This window comes from Schistocerca americana, chromosome 5 (genome assembly GCF_021461395.2).
Source record: "Schistocerca americana isolate TAMUIC-IGC-003095 chromosome 5, iqSchAmer2.1, whole genome shotgun sequence".
In the NCBI taxonomy this organism is placed as follows: domain Eukaryota; kingdom Metazoa; phylum Arthropoda; class Insecta; order Orthoptera; family Acrididae; genus Schistocerca; species Schistocerca americana.
Window position 1 is genome coordinate 594552754 of NC_060123.1, and position 22169 is coordinate 594574922.

The window sequence follows — 22169 nt, forward strand, 5'->3', positions numbered from 1 at the left end:
ACGTTTTGTATTATCGGAGAGAATGTCACTGAAATGATACTGGATTTGGGACGGACATCATAAAACAAAGGCGTCTTTCGGTGCGGAGGAATCTTCTCACGAAATTCCAATCACCAACTTTCTCTTCCAAATGCAAAAATATTTTGTTGACGCCGGTCTACATACGGAGAAACGATGACCATGATAAAATAAGTGAAATCAGAGCTCAAAGGGAACGATATAGGTATTCGCTTTTTCTGCACGCTCTACGAGATTGTAATAATATAGAATTGTGAAGGTAGTTCTTTGAACTCTCTGCCAGGCACTTAAATGTGATTTGTAGAGTATCCATGTAGATGTAGGTGTAGATGTTTGTGCTGTGGTGTTGCCATCAGCCTTGCACGGGATAGTAATTCGCTAGTCTGGCTACTGCTAAGCTCCTACCTATGGTGTGGGATGACACAGAATTTTGCAAGAGATCCAATACTTGTTTTCGGATGGCAGGCGAAAATGTGAAGACGTTATCGTGTGCTTAGTGGAAAATATACCGGTTATCCCTTGCGATGCTCAAGAGTGGTCGACCGAAATCTTGTAGACGTGTATACCTGCCCTCATCTTTCCATGCACTCCAACATCGGGCCACTGTTACTTCTGAAAGGCCCACCAATTTTTTGGACATTGCACGATTCAACTGCCCAACCAAATGGAGACCCACAATCAGGCACCATTCTAATTCTGTCACGTGCTGATAACCCTGTCTCACATGAGTACGTGGCATATCTGTGTCCTTCACTGTGACTACTCAACATCTGACGCTGTTCACACTCCTCATACAACCCACCAGGCCTGGCAACAACACCAGACACGAACAGTATTAATGTATTCTGGTGCCAATCCTACCTGTCACAGAGAATTATAACTCTAATCATTTACATACCCACCGATGGTGTTTATGAGTACGAAGTTACACTGGCATTGGACCATGTCTTATGGGAGTTCTCCTTTTTCTGTGAGGCAATGTGTACTCATATCAGAGCCTATTCATTCCTTTCTTTTGCTATTCCGTCAACCACAATTTTTCAGTTTTTGATGTTGCTGAACAACAGTTATACTGTATTTTTTTTTAAAGAACACACCGCCATTTGACAGTTTTAATGTTTATTTAAATACAACCCATGTTTCGGCCTTTTGTACCATTTTCCGTATTTTCTAAAAGCAGAAATTCCATGTAATAACACCTTGTAAGTACATATTTTGTAATTATGCACCACTTTACATTCATTATTTAAGACATTTTACATCTTTCGAAATTTTACGTGGTCTTATTGTACGCAACTTTTGCTTTTAGCAAATACTTGAAAATAGCATAAAAGGCCGAAACTTGGGTTGTACTAAAATAAAAAATAACACAGTCAAGTAGCGGTGTGTTCGTTTTAAAAAAATATTCAGCTACGACTAATACCGTGATATAAGCGCAACAATTCTATCTACACTCCTGGAAATGGAAAAAAGAACACATTGACACCGGTGTGTCAGACCCACCATACTTGCTCCGGACACTGCGAGAGGGCTGTACAAGCAATGATCACACGCACGGCACAGCGGACACACCAGGAACCGCGGTGTTGGCCGTCGAATGGCGCTAGCTGCGCAGCATTTGTGCACCGCCGCCGTCAGTGTCAGCCAGTTTGCCGTGGCATACGGAGCTCCATCGCAGTCTTTAACACTGGTAGCATGCCGCGACAGCGTGGACGTGAACCGCATGTGCAGCTGACGGACTTTGAGCGAGGGCGTATAGTGGGCATGCGGGAGGCCGGGTGGACGTACCGCCGAATTGCTCAACACGTGGGACGTGAGGTCTCCACAGTACATCGATGTTGTCGCCAGTGGTCGGCGAAAGGTGCACGTGCCCGTCGACCTGGGACCGGACCGCAGCGACGCACGGATGCACGCCAAGACCGTAGGATCCTACGCAGTGCCGTAGGGGACCGCACCGCCACTTCCCAGCAAATTAGGGACACTGTTGCTCCTGGGGTATCGGCGAGGACCATTCGCAACCGTCTCCATGAAGCTGGGCCACGGTCCCGCACACCGTTAGGCCGTCTTCCGCTCACGCCCCAACATCGTGCAGCCCGCCTCCAGTGGTGTCGCGACAGGCGTGAATGGAGGGACGAATGGAGACATGTCGTCTTCAGCGATGAGAGTCGCTTCTGCCTTGGTGCCAATGATGGTCGTATGCGTGTTTGGCGCCGTGCAGGTGAGCGCCACAATCAGGACTGCATACGACCGAGGCACACAGGGCCAACACCCGGCATCATGGTGTGGGGAGCGATCTCCTACACTGGCCGTACACCACTGGTGATCGTCGAGGGGACACTGAATAGTGCACGGTACATCCAAACCGTCATCGAACCCATCGTTCTACCATTCCTAGACCGGCAAGGGAACTTGCTGTTCCAACAGGACAATGCACGTCCGCATGTATCCCGTGCCACCCAACGTGCTCTAGAAGGTGTAAGTCAACTACCCTGGCCAGCAAGATCTCCGGATCTGTCCCCCATTGAGCATGTTTGGGACTGGATGAAGCGTCGTCTCACGCGGTCTGCACGTCCAGCGCGAATGCTGGTCCAACTGAGGCGCCAGGTGGAAATGGCATGGCAAGCCGTTCCACAGGACTACATCCAGCATCTCTACGATCGTCTCCATGGGAGAATAGCAGCCTGCATTGCTGCGAAAGGTGGATATACACTGTACTAGTGCCGACATTGTGCATGCTCTGTTGCCTGTGTCTATGTGCCTGTGGTTCTGTCAGTGTGATCATGTGATGTATCTGACCCCAGGAATGTGTCAATAAAGTTTCCCCTTCCTGGGACAATGAATTCACGGTGTTCTTATTTCAATTTCCAGGAGTGTATTTGATTCGTGGTGTTTTTTTGCGCACTTTGCGCCTTTGAATCTTCACAGGACGTCTTATTTCCTAAATTCATCTATCCTTGCCTTCAATAGTCTCTAGTTACATCACATTTGAAAGGCATCTAACCGTTTCATCTGTGTGTTCCTCATTGTCGATGTTACAGATCAACACAGAGCTTGCTCCAAAAATAGCTTTCCATTCGTCTTTTTCTTGTCTCGAGTTTTATAGTTTCGAATGTTAATTAGTGTTTCTTTTTACAGAAACTTTTTTCAAAATTCTCTGCCTTCATAAGTCTTCTGACTGGTATTTGTGGCCTACTACTGTTTCTTCGGGGTGCACTCAGCCCTTGTGAGGCAAACTGAGGAGCTACTTGATTGAGAAGTAGCGGCTCCGGTCTCGGAAACTGACATACGGCCGGGAGAGCGGTGTGCTGACCATATGCCCCTCCATATCCGCATCCAATGATCATGCCGATGAGCTGCGGATGACACAGCGGCCAGTCAGTTTCCTTGGCCCTTCATGGCCTGTTCAGGGTGGAGTTTAGTTTCTAGGTTTTCAGTACTACAGTTTACTTTTCTGTGTCAACCTCTTCATCTCAGAGTGACATTAACAAGGTACATTCTCAGTTATTTGTTGTACACATGGCTGCCTCTAGCTTCAAGTATCCTCCTGCATCAGTACACACAATGCCATGCTCCAGAAATAGTTTACATTCTCAGTATCGTTTTCCTAAAAGCCTTTCTTTGATACCAGCAGACTTTGTTTTGATGATGAACGCTCTTTGCTTTTCTACATCTACATCTACATCTACATGATTACTCTGCAATTCACATTTAAGTGCTTGGCAGAGGGTTCATCGAACCACAATCATACTATCTCTCTACCATTCCACTCCCGAACAGCGCCCGGGAAAAACGAACACCTAAACCTTTCTGTTCGAGCTCTGATTTCTCTTATTTTATTTTGATGATCATTCCTACCTACGTAGGTTGGGCTCAACAAAATATTTTCGCATTCGGAAAAGAAAGTTGGTGACTGAAATTTCGTAAATAGATCTCGCCGCGACGAAAAACGTCTTTGCTTTAATGACTTCCATCCCAACTCGCGTTCCCATATCTGTCACACTCTCTCCCCTATTACGTGATAATACAAAACGAGCTGCCCTTTTTTGCACCCTTTCGATGTCCTCCGTCAATCCCACCTGGTAAGGATCCCACACCACGCAGCAGTATTCTAACAGAGGACGAACGAGTGTAGTCTCTGCTGTCTCTTTAGTGGACTTGTTGCATCTTCTAAGTGTCCTACCAATGAAACGCAACCTTTGGCTCGCCTTCCCCACAATATTATCTACGTGGTCTTTCCAACTAAAGTTGTTCGTGATTTTAACACCCAGGTACTTAGTTGAATTGACAGCCTTGAGAATTGTACTATTTATCGAGTAATCGAATTCCAACAGATTTCTTTTGGAACTCATGTGGATCACCTCACACTTTTCGTTATTTAGCGTCAACTGCCACCTGCCACACCATACAGCAATCTTTTCTAAATCGCTTTGCAACTGATACTGGTCTTCGGATGACCTTACTAGACGGTAAATTACAGCATCATCTGCGAACAACCTAGGAGAACTGCTCAGATTGTCACCCAGGTCATTTATATAGATCAGGAACAGCAGAGGTTCCAGGACGCTTCCCTGGGGAACATCTGATATCACTTCAGTTTTACTTGGTGATTTGCCGTCTTACTACGAACTGCGACCTTCCTGACAGGAAATCACGAATCCAGTCACACAACTGAGACGATACCCCATAGGCCCACAGTTTGATTAGAAGTCCCTTGTGAGGAACAGTGTCAAAAGCTTTCCGGAAATCCAGAAATACGGAATCAACCTGAGATCCCCTGTCGATAGCGGCCATTACTTCGTGCGAATAAAGAGCTAGCTGCGTTGCACAAGAACGATGTTTTCTGAAACCATGCTGACTACGTATCAGTAGATCGTTCCCTTCGAGGTGATTCATAATGTTTGAATACAGTATATGCTCCAAAACCCTACTGCAAACCGACGTCAGTGATATAGGTCTGAAGTTCGATGGATTACTCCTACTACCCTTCTTAAACACTGGTGCGACCTGCGCAATTTTCCAATCTGCAGGTACAGATCTATCGGTGAGCGAGCGGTTGTATATGATTCCTAAGTAGGGAGCTATTGTATAAGCGTAATCTGAAAGGAACCTAATCGGTATATAATCTGGACCTGAAGACTTGCCCGTATCAAGCGATTTGAGTTGCTTGGCAACCCCTAAGGTATCTACTTCTAAGAAACTCATGCTAGCAGCTGTTCGTGTTTCAAATTCTGGAATATTCCATTCGTCTTCCCTGATGAAGGAATTTCGGAAAACTGCGTTCAATAACTCCGCTTTAGCGGCACAGTCGTCGGTAACACTACCATCGGCACTGCGCAGCGAAGGTATTGACTGCGTCTTGCCGCTTGTGTACTTTACATACGACCAGAATTTTTTCGGATTTTCTACCAAATTTCGAGACAATGTTTCGTTGTGGAACATATTAAAGGCATCTTGCATTGAAGTCCGTGCCAAATTTCGCGCGTCTGTAAATTTTAGCCAATCTTCGTGATTTCTCGTTCTTCTGAACTTTGCATGCTTTTTCCGTTGCCTCTGCAACAGCGTTCGGACCTTTTTTGTGTACCATGGGGGATCAGTTCCATCTCTTACCAGTTTATGAGGTATGAATCTCTCAATTGCTGTTGCTACTATATCTTTGAATCTGAGCCACATCTCGTCTACATTTGCATAGTTAGTTCGGAAGGAATGGAGATTGTCTCTTAGGAAGGCTTCTAGTGACACTTTATCCGCTTTTCAAAATAAAATTATATTGCGTTTGTTTCTGGTGGATTTGGAAGAAACGGTATTTAGCCTAGCTACAACGACCTTGTGATCACTAATCCCTGAATCAGTCATGATGCTCTCTATTAGCTCTGGATTGTTTGTGGCTAAGAGGTCAAGTGTGTTTTCGCAACCATTTACAATTCGCGTGGGTTCGTGGACTAACTGCTCGAAATAATTTTCGGAGAAAGCATTTAGGACAATCTCGGAAGATGTTTTCTGCCTACCACTGGTTTTGAACAAGTATTTTTGCCAACATATCGAGGGAAGGTTGAAGTCCCCACCAACTATAACCGTATGAGTGGGGTATTTATTTGTTACGAGACTCAAATTTTCTCTTAACTGTTCAGCAACTATATCATCGGAGTCTGGGGGTCGGTAGAAGGAGCCAATTATTAACTTAGTTCGGCTGTTAAGTATAACCTCCACCCATACCAATTCGCACGGAGTATCTACTTCGGCTCCACTTTTGCTTGTCTACGTCTCATGTCCTCCTTGCTTTCGTTGTTACGCACCTCATTTTCTCGTAAAAGACAAGTGAAAGTAAAGAGGCTGTCATGTTACCTGGATTTAATGTATGAAACTCTGATTCTCATTCTGTGGAAACGTCACGGTGTTTCTGTTTGCAGCCTCACGATGGCCGTTTTCCTTGACTCGTGGATCGCCGAGCTGGTGGTCGTCTTGTCAGCGGCTGTACTGGCAGCTTACCTGTGGTTCCAGCGCAGCTATCGCTACTGGGAGACGAAGGGCGTACCCTACGTGGAACCGGCGTTCCCCTTTGGGAACTTTCGGCCCGTCGCCCTGGGGCAAAAGTCCATTGGGGAACTCTTGCACGACATGTACAGACAGCTACCAGGTAAGAATCTCTAAACAGCAGCAAACGTCAGACACTAAAAGATTAAGTTCTACCTTAATTGCAATCGAAATTTAATTTTGTGTTTAGCCCGTCTTTGAGACATCTGTAAATACACAGTTCGCATTTCGCTTTACTTATTTTCGAAGTAACCTTGGCGGCCTGTAATAGAAAGTGAGGGTTAATAGCTACTCGCTTATTCTACGAGCACTCTAAAAGGACTTCAGGTGAAAAAGCTGGCTGGAGTAGCTGAATCGACAGAAACTGAGTGCTGCTGATGGCTGTTGACTCCTTTCCAATCACTATTAACTATCGTGGGCAAATAACACTGACTTTAATGGGCCACTAAATAAGATTATTTCAAACTCGATTGAAATTTAATGTGTAACAGGGTTTTCAAAAGTCTTATTTAGTGAGATCGTAGGATCCATAGAAGTAACGTAGTTATGGGGCCTCCAGATCACTTAGCACTTAAATGACGAAAAGTGCAAGAGTTAGTGTGGGTTCCCTATATGCGAGGGGCAATGACGTAATAGAGATGATGTTAGCGCAAAATTTGAAACTACAAAATGGAGGTGCCAGGAAATTTAAAAATCCCAGTGAGAAATTAAAAAAAAATATTTTAGCGTCCTTTAAAATTAAACAGTCAATCAAAGTGTAGTATTTTTATCAAACACTAGAATGAAACAAAAATGGCCCTGTTGAGAAATTTTTTAGCTTTCATTAAAATGAAACAGCCAATCACAGTACAGTATTTTACCAGACATTGAAATTAAACGACCAGTCAGTATGTAACCTCAATGTCCAGAAGTAACCAATTATTTATCGCAATACTACGGTATTTCCATATCAAAATTTTTTCTAAGATTCACCTGAAATGGATAAATTGGCGCTATGTTTAAAAGAGTATTATATTATTTATAAAAACTTATATAAGTGCACACACAAAGTTTGTGTCGAATACTGCAGCCTCATCAGTAAATTAAATTGTTTTATTATGTTATATGCTTAACTCTTTCAATAAAAACCACTAAGTGTGTGTAGTATCATTTTACACAGGTTACCTCAAGTCTATCAAAATGATTTTTCTGTTGACAATATAAATTGTCAGATTAACAATTACCCTCCTGTTAAAATGAACGAACTTCCAGATGAAATAAAATGCAATTGACGTGTTACTTGTCTTTATTTTCACGCAATAAATCGGTGCAAACCGCATGTGATGTGTGATTTTTCAGTTTCGATCGTCAGCAGTTCCCTTACCCGAATCTCAGTAGATTCCTTAGTGACACAGTCCTAGAATTTGGACGCCTGTACCAGAACCTTAGGGTGGTTACAGTCCATTCCAAGTAATTGTGGCAGGTAATGTTCTGCGACTGCCGACTTGTTAGACTGCTACAATCTGGTATGTCGTTGGTGTTCTCAACAACGATCTTCGACAGTAGTAAATTTTACCACACTGACAGATGTCAGATGTAGCCGCCCTCCGTCGATCTGCTGTCATCGACTTCTCTGGCGGAAGATATCGATGTTGTTATCTACTGCATATGCCTGACTGTTCGTTATATCTATACCTCAGATGGAGCAGCCACAAACATCTTCACTGTAGCGGCGACTAAATTTCGGTTTTTTATACTAATAATTAATGTTAACTTTTTGCTCAGTCGATGGCTCTTCATTTGTTGCTGTTTTACCGAAGACAAGATAGTTACCAAAGTCTTTGCATCTTAGTTATTATTTACCAATACACACGCTATTGTGGAAATCACTTTAGTTTTATTATTAACAACATTTGATAATAATTAAATGAACATGAATGATTGCGTTTTGTATATAGGGAAAATGAGGGTTGATCGTGCAATTACTCTCAGCAATTACGGCAACTAAAACGTTCGTGATTTTTACAGTTCGTCACTCAAAGATATTATAGCAAGGACTATGGTCCATTACTATGCTTCGATACAGTCACTCAAACTTCGTACGCTTTTACTTCCACAAAGCTAAGTGTCCAGTATAGTCCACAGATCCTGCTGTCGTTTATTCGGCATGTAATAGAATTTAATACTGAGCCCTACTTTTCCTCGCGCACACAATTCCTCAGATATTCGTAGTCCGTGACCTTGTGGCAAAAGTCTGTCCCGTATAAATAGTCAATTTTCTTGCAGTTGAGCAAAAGTGCCCTCATCACTTCCGTAGCACATCACACGGAAATGCACGCTATACCGTGCGCCGCAGCTATATAGACTTATTCAGAGCGCAGAAAACAGGACAAGGGAGCTAACAATAGTCGCACATGGTTTATATAGTAGATTTTAGAAACAAAAGTAGCCACGTTAAACCGTGCAATCCACCGTACGGCGTGTGGTGGAGGGTACCCCTTATCAATGCATTTCCCTTCCTGTTCCACTCGCAAATAAAGCGAGGGAAAAGCGACTGTCTACATGTCTCGTTATGAGCCACCGTTTCTCGTATCTTATCTTCGTGGTCCTTACGCGCACTTTATGTTGGTGGTAGTAGAACCGTTCTGCAGTCAGCTTCAAACGCCGGTTCTATAAATTTTCTCAACTGCGTTCCTAGAAAAGACTGTCGCTTTCCCATTTGAGTTCTTGATGCATGTCCACAACACTTGCGTTTTGTTCGAACCTACCAGTAACAAATCTAGCAGCCCGCCTCTGAATTGCTTCGATGTCGTCCTTTAATCCGACCTGGTACTGGTCCCAAGCACTCGAACAGTACTCTACAATGTGACGCACTAACATCATATATGCAATATCCTTTACAGATGACCCACACTTTCCTAGAATTTTTACAATAAACCGAAGTCGACATTCGCCTTCCTACCACAGTCCTCACGTGCTCAGACCTGAAACTATGGTAGAATCTTGTTCTCCTTATTTTCCCAGAACTTCTTCATGCATTGGCTGATGGCCTGCCTCTATTCATTTGACATTGCTCACCTCGGTTGTGATTTTATTGTTGGATGGGAAATTTTGCAATATTGAACAGTAGCCTACAATTATCCTTTTCATGTATGATGTCTTCTCTGACGCTAAGTCTTCTCAAATCCCATCTTATCTCTTCCCCATGGAGTTTTTTATTTTTGGAAATTGAGGTGAAAATTTTCTTTGTTATGCTATTTTAATTCATTCTGTGAATATAGACGAAAAAATTTGATCTTCTCTGCGTTATTGTGTCTGTGATTGTTTCTGTGTTTCTGTATAAATCTTCATTTCTCCTCTTTGTCCAGTTCCTGTCTTGATTCTTCTGTAGTCCTAACAATTTTCTGAGTATATCAATGCTAATTCTATACAATAAGATTAAATTCACTGAATTGTTACGAAAATGCGCCTGCAAAAGAATTACCTAACTAAGTTTCACATTCTTCACCCAGTATACAGAAGGGAACCATTTGTTTTCCAAAACTCTAGTACATCAGAGTTATTCTGGGAACTTTGTACAGTTTTCTAGCTCTTACTGTGGGAATCTCACGTTTTACAGCTTCCCAAGCTTAAAGCGTTTGATTTTCTTCGTACTGGAGAATCTTCTTTTCGTTTTCTTTTCCCACGTCGAGTTACAGTTGGAAAACTGACACAAAATAATATGCTAAGCAGGCAAGAGAGAGGTTGTTGACAGTTCCAAACAAATATCCATCGAGACTTGAAACAATATGTTCCCAAATCTGAAAGTAGGGGTCAGCTACTGAATCTTAAATAGCATTCCAACACCAGAAGCTCACAGTGTGTATGTGCACTGGCTGTCAGCTACTGGATCTCGTGGCTATAAGATCACGTAAATTTATTACCAGATCAAGTGTATGTTATGTGATGATGTTCTATCAGGCAAGATGGTGTGTTCGTTGAAAGCAATGTCCATAAATGAAGAAGAAACGAAATCATATAGATGCAGCAAATTCCAGTGCGACTGAGTACTGAGTAAACCTATCAGACGAGAGAGAATAGCGTACTGTGTGTACCTCCAACATCAAACTAGCACTGTTATGTGACCTTTGTATAATGCTGTTAGTTTACATTTTGTGTTAATAGGTAACTTGTAAAATTACACGTTTATTTTGCGTAGTTATTTCTTGGTAACACGAATGATGAAGTTTGAAATACGTCAATGGAGGAAAACTTGTTTTCCATGCATAAGTAGCTACCATAAAGATCTAAGTATTTTTATCAAAACAGTAAGAGCAGCTTTATGTGATGACAAATATAGAGACAAACTGTAACAAATGGTTTATCCTAAAGAGTGTATGTGTATATGTCTGGGATCTCCTCCCAAAACCCCTGAATCGAATGCAACCAAGCTTGGCAGAAAAAAAGAATGGGCAAAAAGATGTTTTCCTGACCCCTGGTGTGTAGGCTGCCGTGCACCACAGACCCACTGTGTCACGCCCCAGCTCTCTGCTGACACACTTCTACAGAGCGACATGTCAAGTATTTTTCTTTCCCTGCGTTTTCCTCGTAGTATATTTCCTAAATTTGGTGCATATTTTCTGTTAAGAGGTTTAATCTCGCGTTTTTTGTAAGTGTACATTCATTCAGTCTATAGCGCGATTTTCATTTGTTCTGAACATGCAGCTACATGGCACATTAAAGCATCAGCGCCCATTGATGACACATCAAGAGGGCAGCAAGTTGCATATCTAGGATTATATCTGCTTTTATAGTTTACTTCTTCAGTTAGACTTGTTAGATCGATAGGATGTATGCATACTTTGTGTGGACACAGGAGGAGCCGGCCGCAGTTTGCGAACATCTGAATGCGCATTTGGCTACGGCCAGTCACCTTTAGGCTGCTGCCTCAGGGTGTGGAGGTGGTCAAGAATCTGGCCCATCACATGGAGTGATCCCGTGTCACTTGTTTTGCCCAGGAGTTCTGCTGCTGAGGCACCTCCTAGAGTACTCGATGCAATGGATCTGCCTTCACAACAGGGTGAGAGGTGGGCGGTAACACGTTCACCTTGCTCAAGATGGAGGGCTGATGTGGAGCCTGGCCATCTGTCCCTGCCCATTCACCCTGTGAGTGGACATGTGGCAGCTGTTTCAGCAGGATCCGAACAGGCACACAGGGGAACAGGTTTACGAGTTATTGGGAGCTCCAACAATAGAGATGTTATGGAGCCCCTAGGACAGGGCTGGAAAGAAAGCCAATGCTAACTATATACGTGTGCCAGGGGGTCTCATCCGAGATGTGGAAGCGACCCGACCTACGGCTATCGAGTGTACAGGGCGCAGCCGTCTGCAATTGTGGCTCATGTCGGCACCAACGACACCTCTTGCATGGGTTCTGAACGCCATTTCCAATTCATAAAGGCGGCTGGCGGAAGTGGTGAAGACTATTGGTCTCACACACGGAGTGCCAACAGAGCTCGTAATTTGCAGCCTTATTCTCAGAGATGATTGGAGTCCTTTGGTTTGGAGCTGAGTGGAGGGTCTCAACCAAAGGCCTGTCGACTGTGCTACGGTCTTGGCTGCAGATTTCCAGGCGTGCGTTATCAGGTGGGGATTTGTAGGACTCACCTTGATAGGTCGGATGCACTACACAAAGGAAGCAGCTACTCGGGTAGCAGGGTATTTGTGGAGTGCACATGAAGGTTTTTTAGGCTAGAAGGTAGTCGATATGCAACGAGAGTAGCCAGACCACATTTAGAGTAAAGACACTTCGACTGCCAAAATTTTATCAGTAAGTTGTCTAAGTATTCGTTACAAAGTTCCCGAATTTACTGCCCTCCAGGAAAGTTCTTGTGCTCAAATGATTCTTGAGACCGTGAGCTAGCTGAAACTTGAAGTGGAAAGCTCTGAGATATTTCGCGAGTTGTAGAACATACTTGTATATCGGAGACACAGACTAGAGACCATAGAAGGGGGATTGTTTACTTCCGCATCAAAAATACTGCCTCAAGTGAGGTGGAAGTTGAATGTGAGAGTGAAGTTATCTGGTTGCGTGTAACAGGTGTATATGAAACAAAGTTATTTGTAGGATTTTTTACCAACCATCCTATTCCGCTGTGACAGTACTAGTTATTCAAGGGAAGTCATCGGTCAATAGCGTATAAATACCCAGACCATGCAATACTAGTTAGAGGCGACTTAAACCTACGGAGTATAGACTGGGATGTCTATGGATTCATTCCATGAGGTGGAGATACAGACAGACCATCGTGCAAAGTACTTTTGAACACGATTTCTAAAATCTGTCTTGAGCAGCTAGTTCTACAGCCCATACGCAATGGAAATATCTTAGAACTCGTAGCTACAAATAAACCAGACCTTATCGACAATGTCAGTATAGAAACGCAGATTAGCGACCATGATGTCATTATAGCAACTATGGTTAGAAAGTTAATAAATCAGTCAAGAAGGTTAGGAGCAGATAAACATTTGTTAGCATCACACTTAGGCAGTGAGTTGGCATCATTTAGTTCCAGTAATATGGACATAGAGGAATTACGGGCATAGTTTATGGAGATTGTAAACCATAGTCTGGAGAGTTATGTGCCTAGTAAGTGGATTAAGGATGCAAAAAACCCACCACGGTTTAATAACGAAATTCGGATGATGCTGAAGAAGCAGAGGCTTTTGCTCTCTCGGTTCAAAAGAGACTGCACAAATGACAACAATCAAAGGCTAGCAGAGATTCGTGCGCCTGTGAAAAGAGCTACGCGTGAAGTATACAACAACTACCATCGTCACACCTAAGCAAAAGATCTTGCAGAGAACCCGAGAAAATTCTAGTCCCATTTAAAATCCCTTAGCGGGTCTAAGGCTTCCATACAGTCCCTTGTTGACGAGTGTGGTGTGGCAGTTGAGGACAGCAAAACGAAAGCCGAAGCTTTAAATTTCAGGTTAAAGAAACCGGTCACACAGGAGAATCGTACAAACGTACTGTCATTTGATCATCGGATAGACTCCCGTATGGACGACGTAGTAATAAGCATTCCTGGCGTAGAGAAACAACTGAAAGATTTGAAAGCAAAGAAGTCACCAGATCCCGACGGATTCCCAGTTGGATTTTACATAGAACGGACCTAGAAAATTACAGACCAGTATCCCTAATTTCGGTTTGCTGCAGAATCTTTCAACATACCCTCATTCCGAATATAATAAATTTTCTTGGGGATGAGAAGCTTCTGTGCACGAATCAGCATTGTTTTAGAAAGCATCGCTCCCGCGAAACTCAGCTTGCCATTTTCTCACATGATGTACTGCGAAATATGGATGAAGGGCAACAAGCATTTCCAGATTTCCGGAAAGCATTTGACACGGTGCGGTGCAGGCTGTTAACGAAGGTACGAGCGTGTGGAATAGGTCAGTGACTCGGAAACTTTTAAGTTATAGAGCACAGTACGTTGTACTCGACCCCGAGTGTTCATCAGACACAAGGGTATTGTCAGATGTGCTACACGGAAGTGGCCTGCCTTATATAGCTGCTTTGTATGCCACACTACATGTCAGTAGGAAAAGTTTTCAAGCCTCTGACAGTAAGCTGCCCTGCAAGGCAGGCATATTGTGGGAGTAGTATCGATCTGATTCATCGACCTGTTAGGTAGAGGCTGCAGCTATGAGAAGGCTGATGGGTAGAGGAAGGGATAGAAAGGGAGAGGGGCTTCGAGGGAACAGACAGGAAGAAGGGGTAAGGATGGGGGGACAGAGAAGGTTGGAGGAAGAGATGGATAGGGACAAGGGGCAGGAGAAGACAAATAAGGTGAGCTGTGGAGGAGCAGTTGTAGCGGGAGAGGGCAAAACGAGATGGACACAGAGAGAGGTGGAAGGAGTGATAGATACAGCGATGTGGAGGAGAAAATGGACAGAGAGGATGACAGAGAGAGAGTGGAGGATATGGACAAATTGGGTGAGAGGATGACATGGGCAGAGGGGAGGGGGAAATGGCCAGAGAGGTGGGAAGAAAGAAATTGGCAGGGAGGAGGCAGAGATGGGGGCAAGGAGGAGATGGTGAGAGGGAGATACAAGTTAGTCATGGTCAAAGATGGGAGAAGGATATGGAGAGAGAGTGAGATTGAGGATGAAGGAGATGATCAGTCAGGAAGAAGGGAAGGAGAAGATAGGAAGAAGGGTGAGCAGAAGACAGATCCCAGGAGGGGGAGGAGGTGGTGTGTCAAATATTTGTGGTGAACACTAATGTGGGCAATGCCATGAGGGAAAAGGCTATTGTGTGTGTGCGTGTGTGTGTGTGTGTGTGTGTGTGTGTGTGTGTGTGTATGTAAAATTCCAGTGCAGCTTACTTCATTTTCTTTGTGTCACTACTGCCATGTTGTGACAATTGGACACTGTGGCTGTTACTTTTAAATGTGAGGCACAATACTGTGCTGTGATTGGCTGGTTCATTTACATGAAAGCTGAAATTATTTTAAAAAACTCTCTCACCAGTGCAATCTTCGTTTCCTTTAAAGTCCGAGAAAAATACTGCACTACGATTGGCGGTTTCATTTCTCTGGATGCTATAAACTGTTTTTTAAAATTTTTCCCACAAAGGCCATTTTGTTTTGTTTTAACGTCTGGTACAAATACTGCACTGAGATAAGCTGTTTCATTTTAATGGATGGTAAAAAAAGATTTAAAATATCACTCCAGTGCTATCTTGCGTTTAATAAATTTTCCACCACCACCATTTTGTATAGTTTTACATTTTCTGCCGGTGCCATTTTGGATTTTTAAATTTCATGCCACCAGCCACTTGTATTTTTAAATTTTCCACCAGTGTCATCTTGATGTCGTGGTTTTTTCCCTGGTACATATGCAAACTGCACTTTTCCACGTTATTTAAGTGCAAATTGAGCTATGCGCCGTGCTAGCTATACTGCTTGTGGCTATTTTGGAATGCTGGAAGAGTGATGTTGTCACCCTCCTTCCAGCTCACCTCAACACTGATGGTCAGCATTATCACTTTGCCTCCAAAAAATTTAGAGGACTGTATTAGGTTAAGAATGTTGAAATTACACATCACTTGGTATGTGGGGTGACCACAGCTGTAGTAATCGATTTCAACTATTAAAACCGCAACAATTACAAGATATTGAATTATAAATCACTCAAACACAACTTGTTTAGCGACAATAAAGTTACCTCTTGAGGTGGAGAAACAGGTGAACCTTCAGTTGTGATTAGATCTTCATGACGATAAATAATAGACATCCACTTCCTTCCTTCTTGAAACTGTCGTACAAAAGCACACCTGTCTTCCATAAAACGACAAAGGACATGAGGCACGGCGGAACCCAACAAGTGGAGTGAGCAAAGTTTTTCTAGTCAAGCTGTGTCATAAAGCGATTTTCTCCTTTATTTTATTCAGCACTCCTTTATTAGTTATTCAATCTAACCATCTAATCTTCAGCATTCTTATCAATAGGAATGAATTAGCAGCTGCGGACAAAATTTGAGTTTTGACCATCAGGTTGCCTATATCCATGGGCAGGGGCTAACATGACATCATGCCCCACCCCTTTCCCAAGTGATGCCCCCTTTTTCAGCCACACCGGTCCCCTCCCCTAACATTTCCTAAGCCAGTAACCTTCGCCTGTCCCCTGTCCAAAACCACACCACTTTTTAGGAGTTAGGCCAATCAAAGAGGTTCTAAGCTATTTGAGTTCCGTATTTTTAGGTAGGTATTTTCTGCCGTTTCAGCTTGTTCAATTACATTTTTCATTTCCTCCTCAAGCCACGCCTACTTTTGGTAATAGACCAACAGCGGAGCTTCTAAGCGAACGTACAACCACATATTAGTATTTTGCTGCCACGTCAGCTCGTCCAGTAACATTTTACAACTACATCTAAAGCCGTGCCTCTTTCATGGAAGTAGGCCACACACAGAGCTTCCTTCGGTAAGGCTGGGCCAACCTAATACCATTCTCATCTCGTGATTCAGGTTTTGCACAATTTACTCGTGAAATTGAACAAATGCACGCCACGGCCAAAGTTACTTCGTTTTCCACACTCTAGGAGCCTAAAACGGTGAAAAATAATACTATCAGACATTTGCAATGATATTATTAGCTTATTTTGTTAGATGTTCCGTTTTTGGCATAGCTATTGTGAGCAGTATGTGCATAAACATGTTAACCTTGTAGGCCTCGCAAACAGATGGTGACTTTATTTTGTATTTTATCGTTTTGTGATAAATAAGATTTGGAGTTACAGCCATTTCCATAGTGAAATGAACAACATATTTTTGTTTTACTATATTTGAATGGGTGTCTTCGATATTTACGAGTAAAATTCAGAACGGTTTGTTTACTTAATGCACACTACAGTTTTGCACTGTTGAGTCGCTATATTTCAAGTCAAACGTAATGAATTTTGATGATAGTGTTGTCTGCGATGTTGGGTAACATCTGCCACTGTAAATAATGTTCAAGCAGCGGTGGGTACAATAGCAAACTATCGTCACTTTACGGTCTTAGTTTTTCAGTAACTAAAAACCATTTTAGAAGACAAAGATGACAATGCATAACGTTCCAGGCAAAAAAATGCAACTGAAGTGTTCCATTGGAGCTGATACCATTTGTTTTTATCTCCATGATAACCATAGTTGAAATAACAACTGAGGATGGCTGCAAATATTCACAATATTATTACTGCCTGTCAAATATTTCCGTCACAGACTTGTAACACATCCAATACATACGACTCCACAGGATAACAGACTATTTGAAATTCAACAAAAAGTGTAATCATTATCATTTAATTCAAAATTGCATTTCTGTAGAGTGTAGTGATTATCATGTAGCCCACAAAGCTAAGTTAAGAGCATTAAGATCTTGTTACAATAATGGCATTAGCTAACTGTATTCCAAAGTTTGCACCTAATGATAGCAGCTTAGCTAAACAGACCAACATTTCGAAGGCACATGATTACATAAAGCGCAACAGACAACTAAGGAAGGGTCAATGGAATAGGACAAAACACAAAAAGGCATTAAATGGGGTCATGAGAACACAACAGTAGGAGAACTATGTCTCTCTCTCTCTCTCTCTCTCTCTCTCTCTCTCTCACACACACACACACACACACACACACACAAAATTATGCAAACAAAGAAAATCTACAGGTAAGGGGGGTAATAGCTACAAAAGTCTCACCCTAGTGTTCATGGATGTACACGTATATATGAACAAACAAAATCTTTTATAAAAATAAAGCGGAAGAACCAGAGCGTGATCAAGCTGTTACATTCCAAATGAAACTCATTATAATCAGGTATTCTCTGTAACGAACACGCAGTGCTTCTTTTCTGATAACTCCATAGTATGTGAAACAGTCATATGAACGAGTTAATAATTTAAAAAAACTATTAATAATTATTATAAAAATGAAATGACACAAACAACAGAGAGGGAGGCTTGCCAAGGTAATCTGTGCAGTTGTGTGAACTGCTGTGCCAAGGTGACTCAGTGGATAGCGCACCTGCCTCGTAAGCAAGAGAGCCAGATTCGATTCCTGGCCTTGGTACAAATTTTCACTTGTTGCTTCAGTCTGTATGCATAAAATTATTATAAGTTGTGTTATTCTAGAAGAGGGCTGGTAATTAACAAATGCTGCTTGTTTATTCTACGACAAATGTATCACAATCTCATAGTCCTTCTTAAGATTTGAGTGGTTCCATGCCCTCTTTTGCATGTCTCCCCTCATTTTCATCAATTTTATTAATGTTCTATGTCATTGCACGGTAGTAACAGACCGAATAAGGTTGTTGTAATGAGAGTATTTGTACTGAGAGCTCAAAAATACTTCTCACTCGATTCCCAAACATGTTGTTTTACTTCCCTCGGTGGCTTGTGTGAGGCGAGCATCGGAGGACGCGGCACACTGCGTTTCCGGTTGGGGGCTGCAATTCCCTGAATTCTGAGGGGTTTGTACAATGGTTTTAAGCGCCTGCCGGAACATTCCCATTATATGCAGGGCGAAACGACCTGCGAGACGTCTGAGTGTCGCTGCAGTTTATGTGTTTACGGTTCCGGCGCGTCCGGAACGAAGATTCCTGGCACCGACTGCATTGTCCTCTTGATTCGGAGAAAACATGTGCACTGTGCCCTGCTGAGTGCGACTGTCTGGCACCGGATGGCCGGTGGTCTAGGCAGGTTGTTTTCGTAGCCCATCAAATGGCAAGTTTAGTGCCCTCAGCTGAATAGCAGAGCCATGATTGGTCAACTTAAACTGACGCCAGTTGACGTCATAAAGCCCTGCTCGAAATGGGAGGGAACAGTCGCTATTGGCGCGAATGATGTTCTGAGACAATGTGGTAGAATTTTGGAATCAGAACTGAATGCTGATTCGCGGTTTTTCGAGGAGAGTAGGGAGCAGAGCAAAGTTGGCTTTGCTCTTGCGTTGCGCGGGCAGTAGATTCAGGATCTGATCTTCCTCGGAGTCGGACGGTCTTGCGGCTTGGTCGCTCGTTTTCGAAAGAACTTAGAATTCTCGGACAGCCTTCGCGGCCAGGGGTTGACACAGAGTTGCTGCACGGCAGAAGTCGGCGCCTACATCATCAGGACGCTGCCTACCGACGATGGGCTGCAGATTTCAGTACTGGTACAGTATTTTGCGGCTCCGGCATTGTAGGACCTTATCAATTTTATACTGAATCCCTCAGCAGCACGCGCTTTCGGTTTGCTACAAGTCCACCTTGCTTGTTTCTCCATGTCATCCCATTTGAGCTCTCACTACTAATTGTGGTACTGCTATATAGTCGGGAGATTAATATTTGATTCATTAGGACCTCCAGTCATTATCGTCAATCTATTGCATCACAGAGAGTAAGAGCCCCTTGATCTCGAGCCAACTCTTATTCTCATAATATTTCAGTATACCCTATCCTTTAACCTTCTGTGTGTGTCAACAATCATGTGCATTTATGTTCTGATATATAATAAATCTCATTGTAATATTTAATCCGTGTATCATTTCGTAGATATAGGCAGAATCCCATTTCCTGTTGTTTATTATGATAAAGTTCTCTTTTTTGAGTAGATTACGATTTTTATTAAATTTTTGTGAGTGTGAACTCCTTATTTTACCAACTAGCAGGGTCCACCATCATTTCCTTCCGTTACCGTTGTGCGCATAGTTAATTAGCTGGTAGATAAGGATGGGGTCGAGTGCATGTCTCGTTCTCATGCAAGATTCGTCGGAATTAAAGAGGTACAAACTCTTCTCCACCCTGGCACCTCGCAGATTTGTTACCAGTGGCATTAGCGAAGGAAGGAAAAAAAACTGACATTAAGTGCACTACCTCCTCATCGAGTTTCTAATGCATGGCTACAACTGCATTAACTTCAGGAAATGTGCACTGAAGTAAATACCTTCCCACACATGCAGCAGTGGCTAAGCCAGAGAGAGAGAGGCAAATTGCTTGCTTAGTGTGAGATAAGAGGGGTTGTAATTTACATGCAAAATTACGTGTAGTAGTCAAAAAATTAAAATTTTAACTCATTACCAATGTCACTTAAGACTTGTTTAAATGTTTCATCGGGATGACAAGAAATTGTGAAATGAATACCGGGATAATTCTGTGCCTCTTGGGGAAACAAGCTGATCCTCACAGGGTTGCCAACGTATTGCCAGTTTCAGCGGTTCCAGCAACAGGAACAATTTCTGCGACAGACTCTGAACATCTTGCACAGTTTCTGCTATCTGAAGCCTGCACCAACCGGCCCTCGGCTATTCTGGGCTATACGTTTTAGGAATCTTGAGCATAACGTGGCACCAGGTTTTTATCATAGTTCCCAGTAAAAAAGTTGCACACGTATGCTTTCAACAGTGATTATCACTTGCTAAGGCACTTTACAAAATTTGCGATCAGCAGAAAATAGTCAGACCAGTTTGGACCAGCCGCGACTCTCCACACTGTGACGATACTGTGCCCCTCCGCAGAGTGGGACCTCTCACTGACGATAACCATCTGGGGTTGAGCGGAGCTGCGATTCATCGCTCAACACACTGCGACGCCTTTCATTACCAGCCCACGCTTCCCGGTTATGGTACCACTCCAGACGCACACGTTTCTGTTGTGGTGTTAATGGCCGCCTACAAATGGGACGGTAATTCTCTAGTTCGGCTGCTGCTAGACTACAACCAATGCAGAGACTCCATTGCTCGTTCTCGGATGTCAGCCGGCCTGTGTGGCCGAGCGGTTCTAGGCGCTTCAGTCTGGAACCACGCGACCGCTACGGTCGCGGGTTCGAATCCTTTCTCGGGCATGGATGTGTGTGATGTTGTTAGGTTAGTTAGGTTTAAGTAGTTCTAATTTCTAGGGGACTGATGACCTCAGATGTTAAGTCCCTTAGTGCTCAGAGCCACTTGAACCATTTTTCGGAAGTCAGGTGTGGTCTAGAGGAGATATGATGTGTTTAGCGGACAAAATGGCGATCGTCCCTTGTCCTGGTCAGACGTGGTTGGCTACTGTCGCATCCGAATGTCCCACAAATATGAATATTGCGTGCTTATGTCAGGCAGCCAAATGCAACCTCAAAATGAGACATCTTTCAAACTACGTCAGACGCTAATAACGCTATCTCACACAGATACATGGCATCTCCGTGTCCTTCACAGTGATTAATCAGAATCTGATGCCGTTCATGGCCCCTATACAACCTACAAAGCCTGCTAACAACACTAAATACGAAGAACACTAGTGCACTCTGGTGGCCGTTTTAACTATCACAGATAACTGTAACTCTAATAGTTCGCATACCCTACAACGGTATATAAGTGTGTGTAGTTACATTGAGATTCGACCGTATCTCACGTATGCTTCACTTTTTTTGTCAGGCAGGCAGGCTGTGAAGCACATATTTTACTTTAATAAGGCGTCCTACAGGGTGACTAGTGAATAATAGAAGCTCTACACATCACCTCACTATTAATTCATGAGAAATTGAAAATAAAATTTCTGTGATGCCTTTGCAATGGTTTACTGGTAGAAAAAAATGTTAAATTTGTTTTGAGGAGCTGCAATACGTATTTATAGAATTGTGAAGAACATACAATTTTCATGAAATGAGTAATTACTGCAGGTAGCGCTACTCAGCACTGCTTGCTTCACACTTTGTCACCAGTTTTAGAACGTTTTTGCACACGTAATTAATTCTTTGTACACATCGAACACAAATAATATTTTTACGTATTACATGACTCGTTAAACACGGTTGACAATGCAGTAAAATCATCCATTGCTTTCCGCAAAATACACCTGAAATCAATTTGAAAGTGATGTCTCGTGCAGTTGGCATTAATTTGACTAATCAGACTTAACGAGTCCTCAATACTTGAGCTGCTAATGGTACAAAGTGGCAACAAAGTTCATTCTTCTGATAATTACTTTAACTCTGCACACAGTTTCAAAACAAATATCATCGTTCGTTACGCAACTGAAACAGCAGTCACTACACAGGTTCAACATGTTGCAATTAGTATAGTAATCAGCTTACTGCAATCCTGCTTTCACTGTTCTGAAATTTACTGGTCATTAGTGATTTGAATAAATATGCGCTGTCCTCTGATT

The 22169-nt window shown here is 42.9% G+C and overlaps 1 protein-coding gene across 1 annotated transcript in view; it reads left to right on the plus strand.

Annotated features, from left to right (window-relative positions):
* The window catches only part of LOC124616022 (cytochrome P450 6k1-like), a 175036-nt gene that overhangs the window by 56365 nt on the left and 96502 nt on the right, over positions 1–22169 (plus strand). The window contains exon 2 of the mRNA XM_047144240.1: positions 6426–6652. Within this exon, the coding sequence (XP_047000196.1) occupies positions 6433–6652 (220 nt within the window). The 5' untranslated portion in view covers positions 6426–6432. The remainder of the gene's footprint in view (positions 1–6425; positions 6653–22169) is intronic.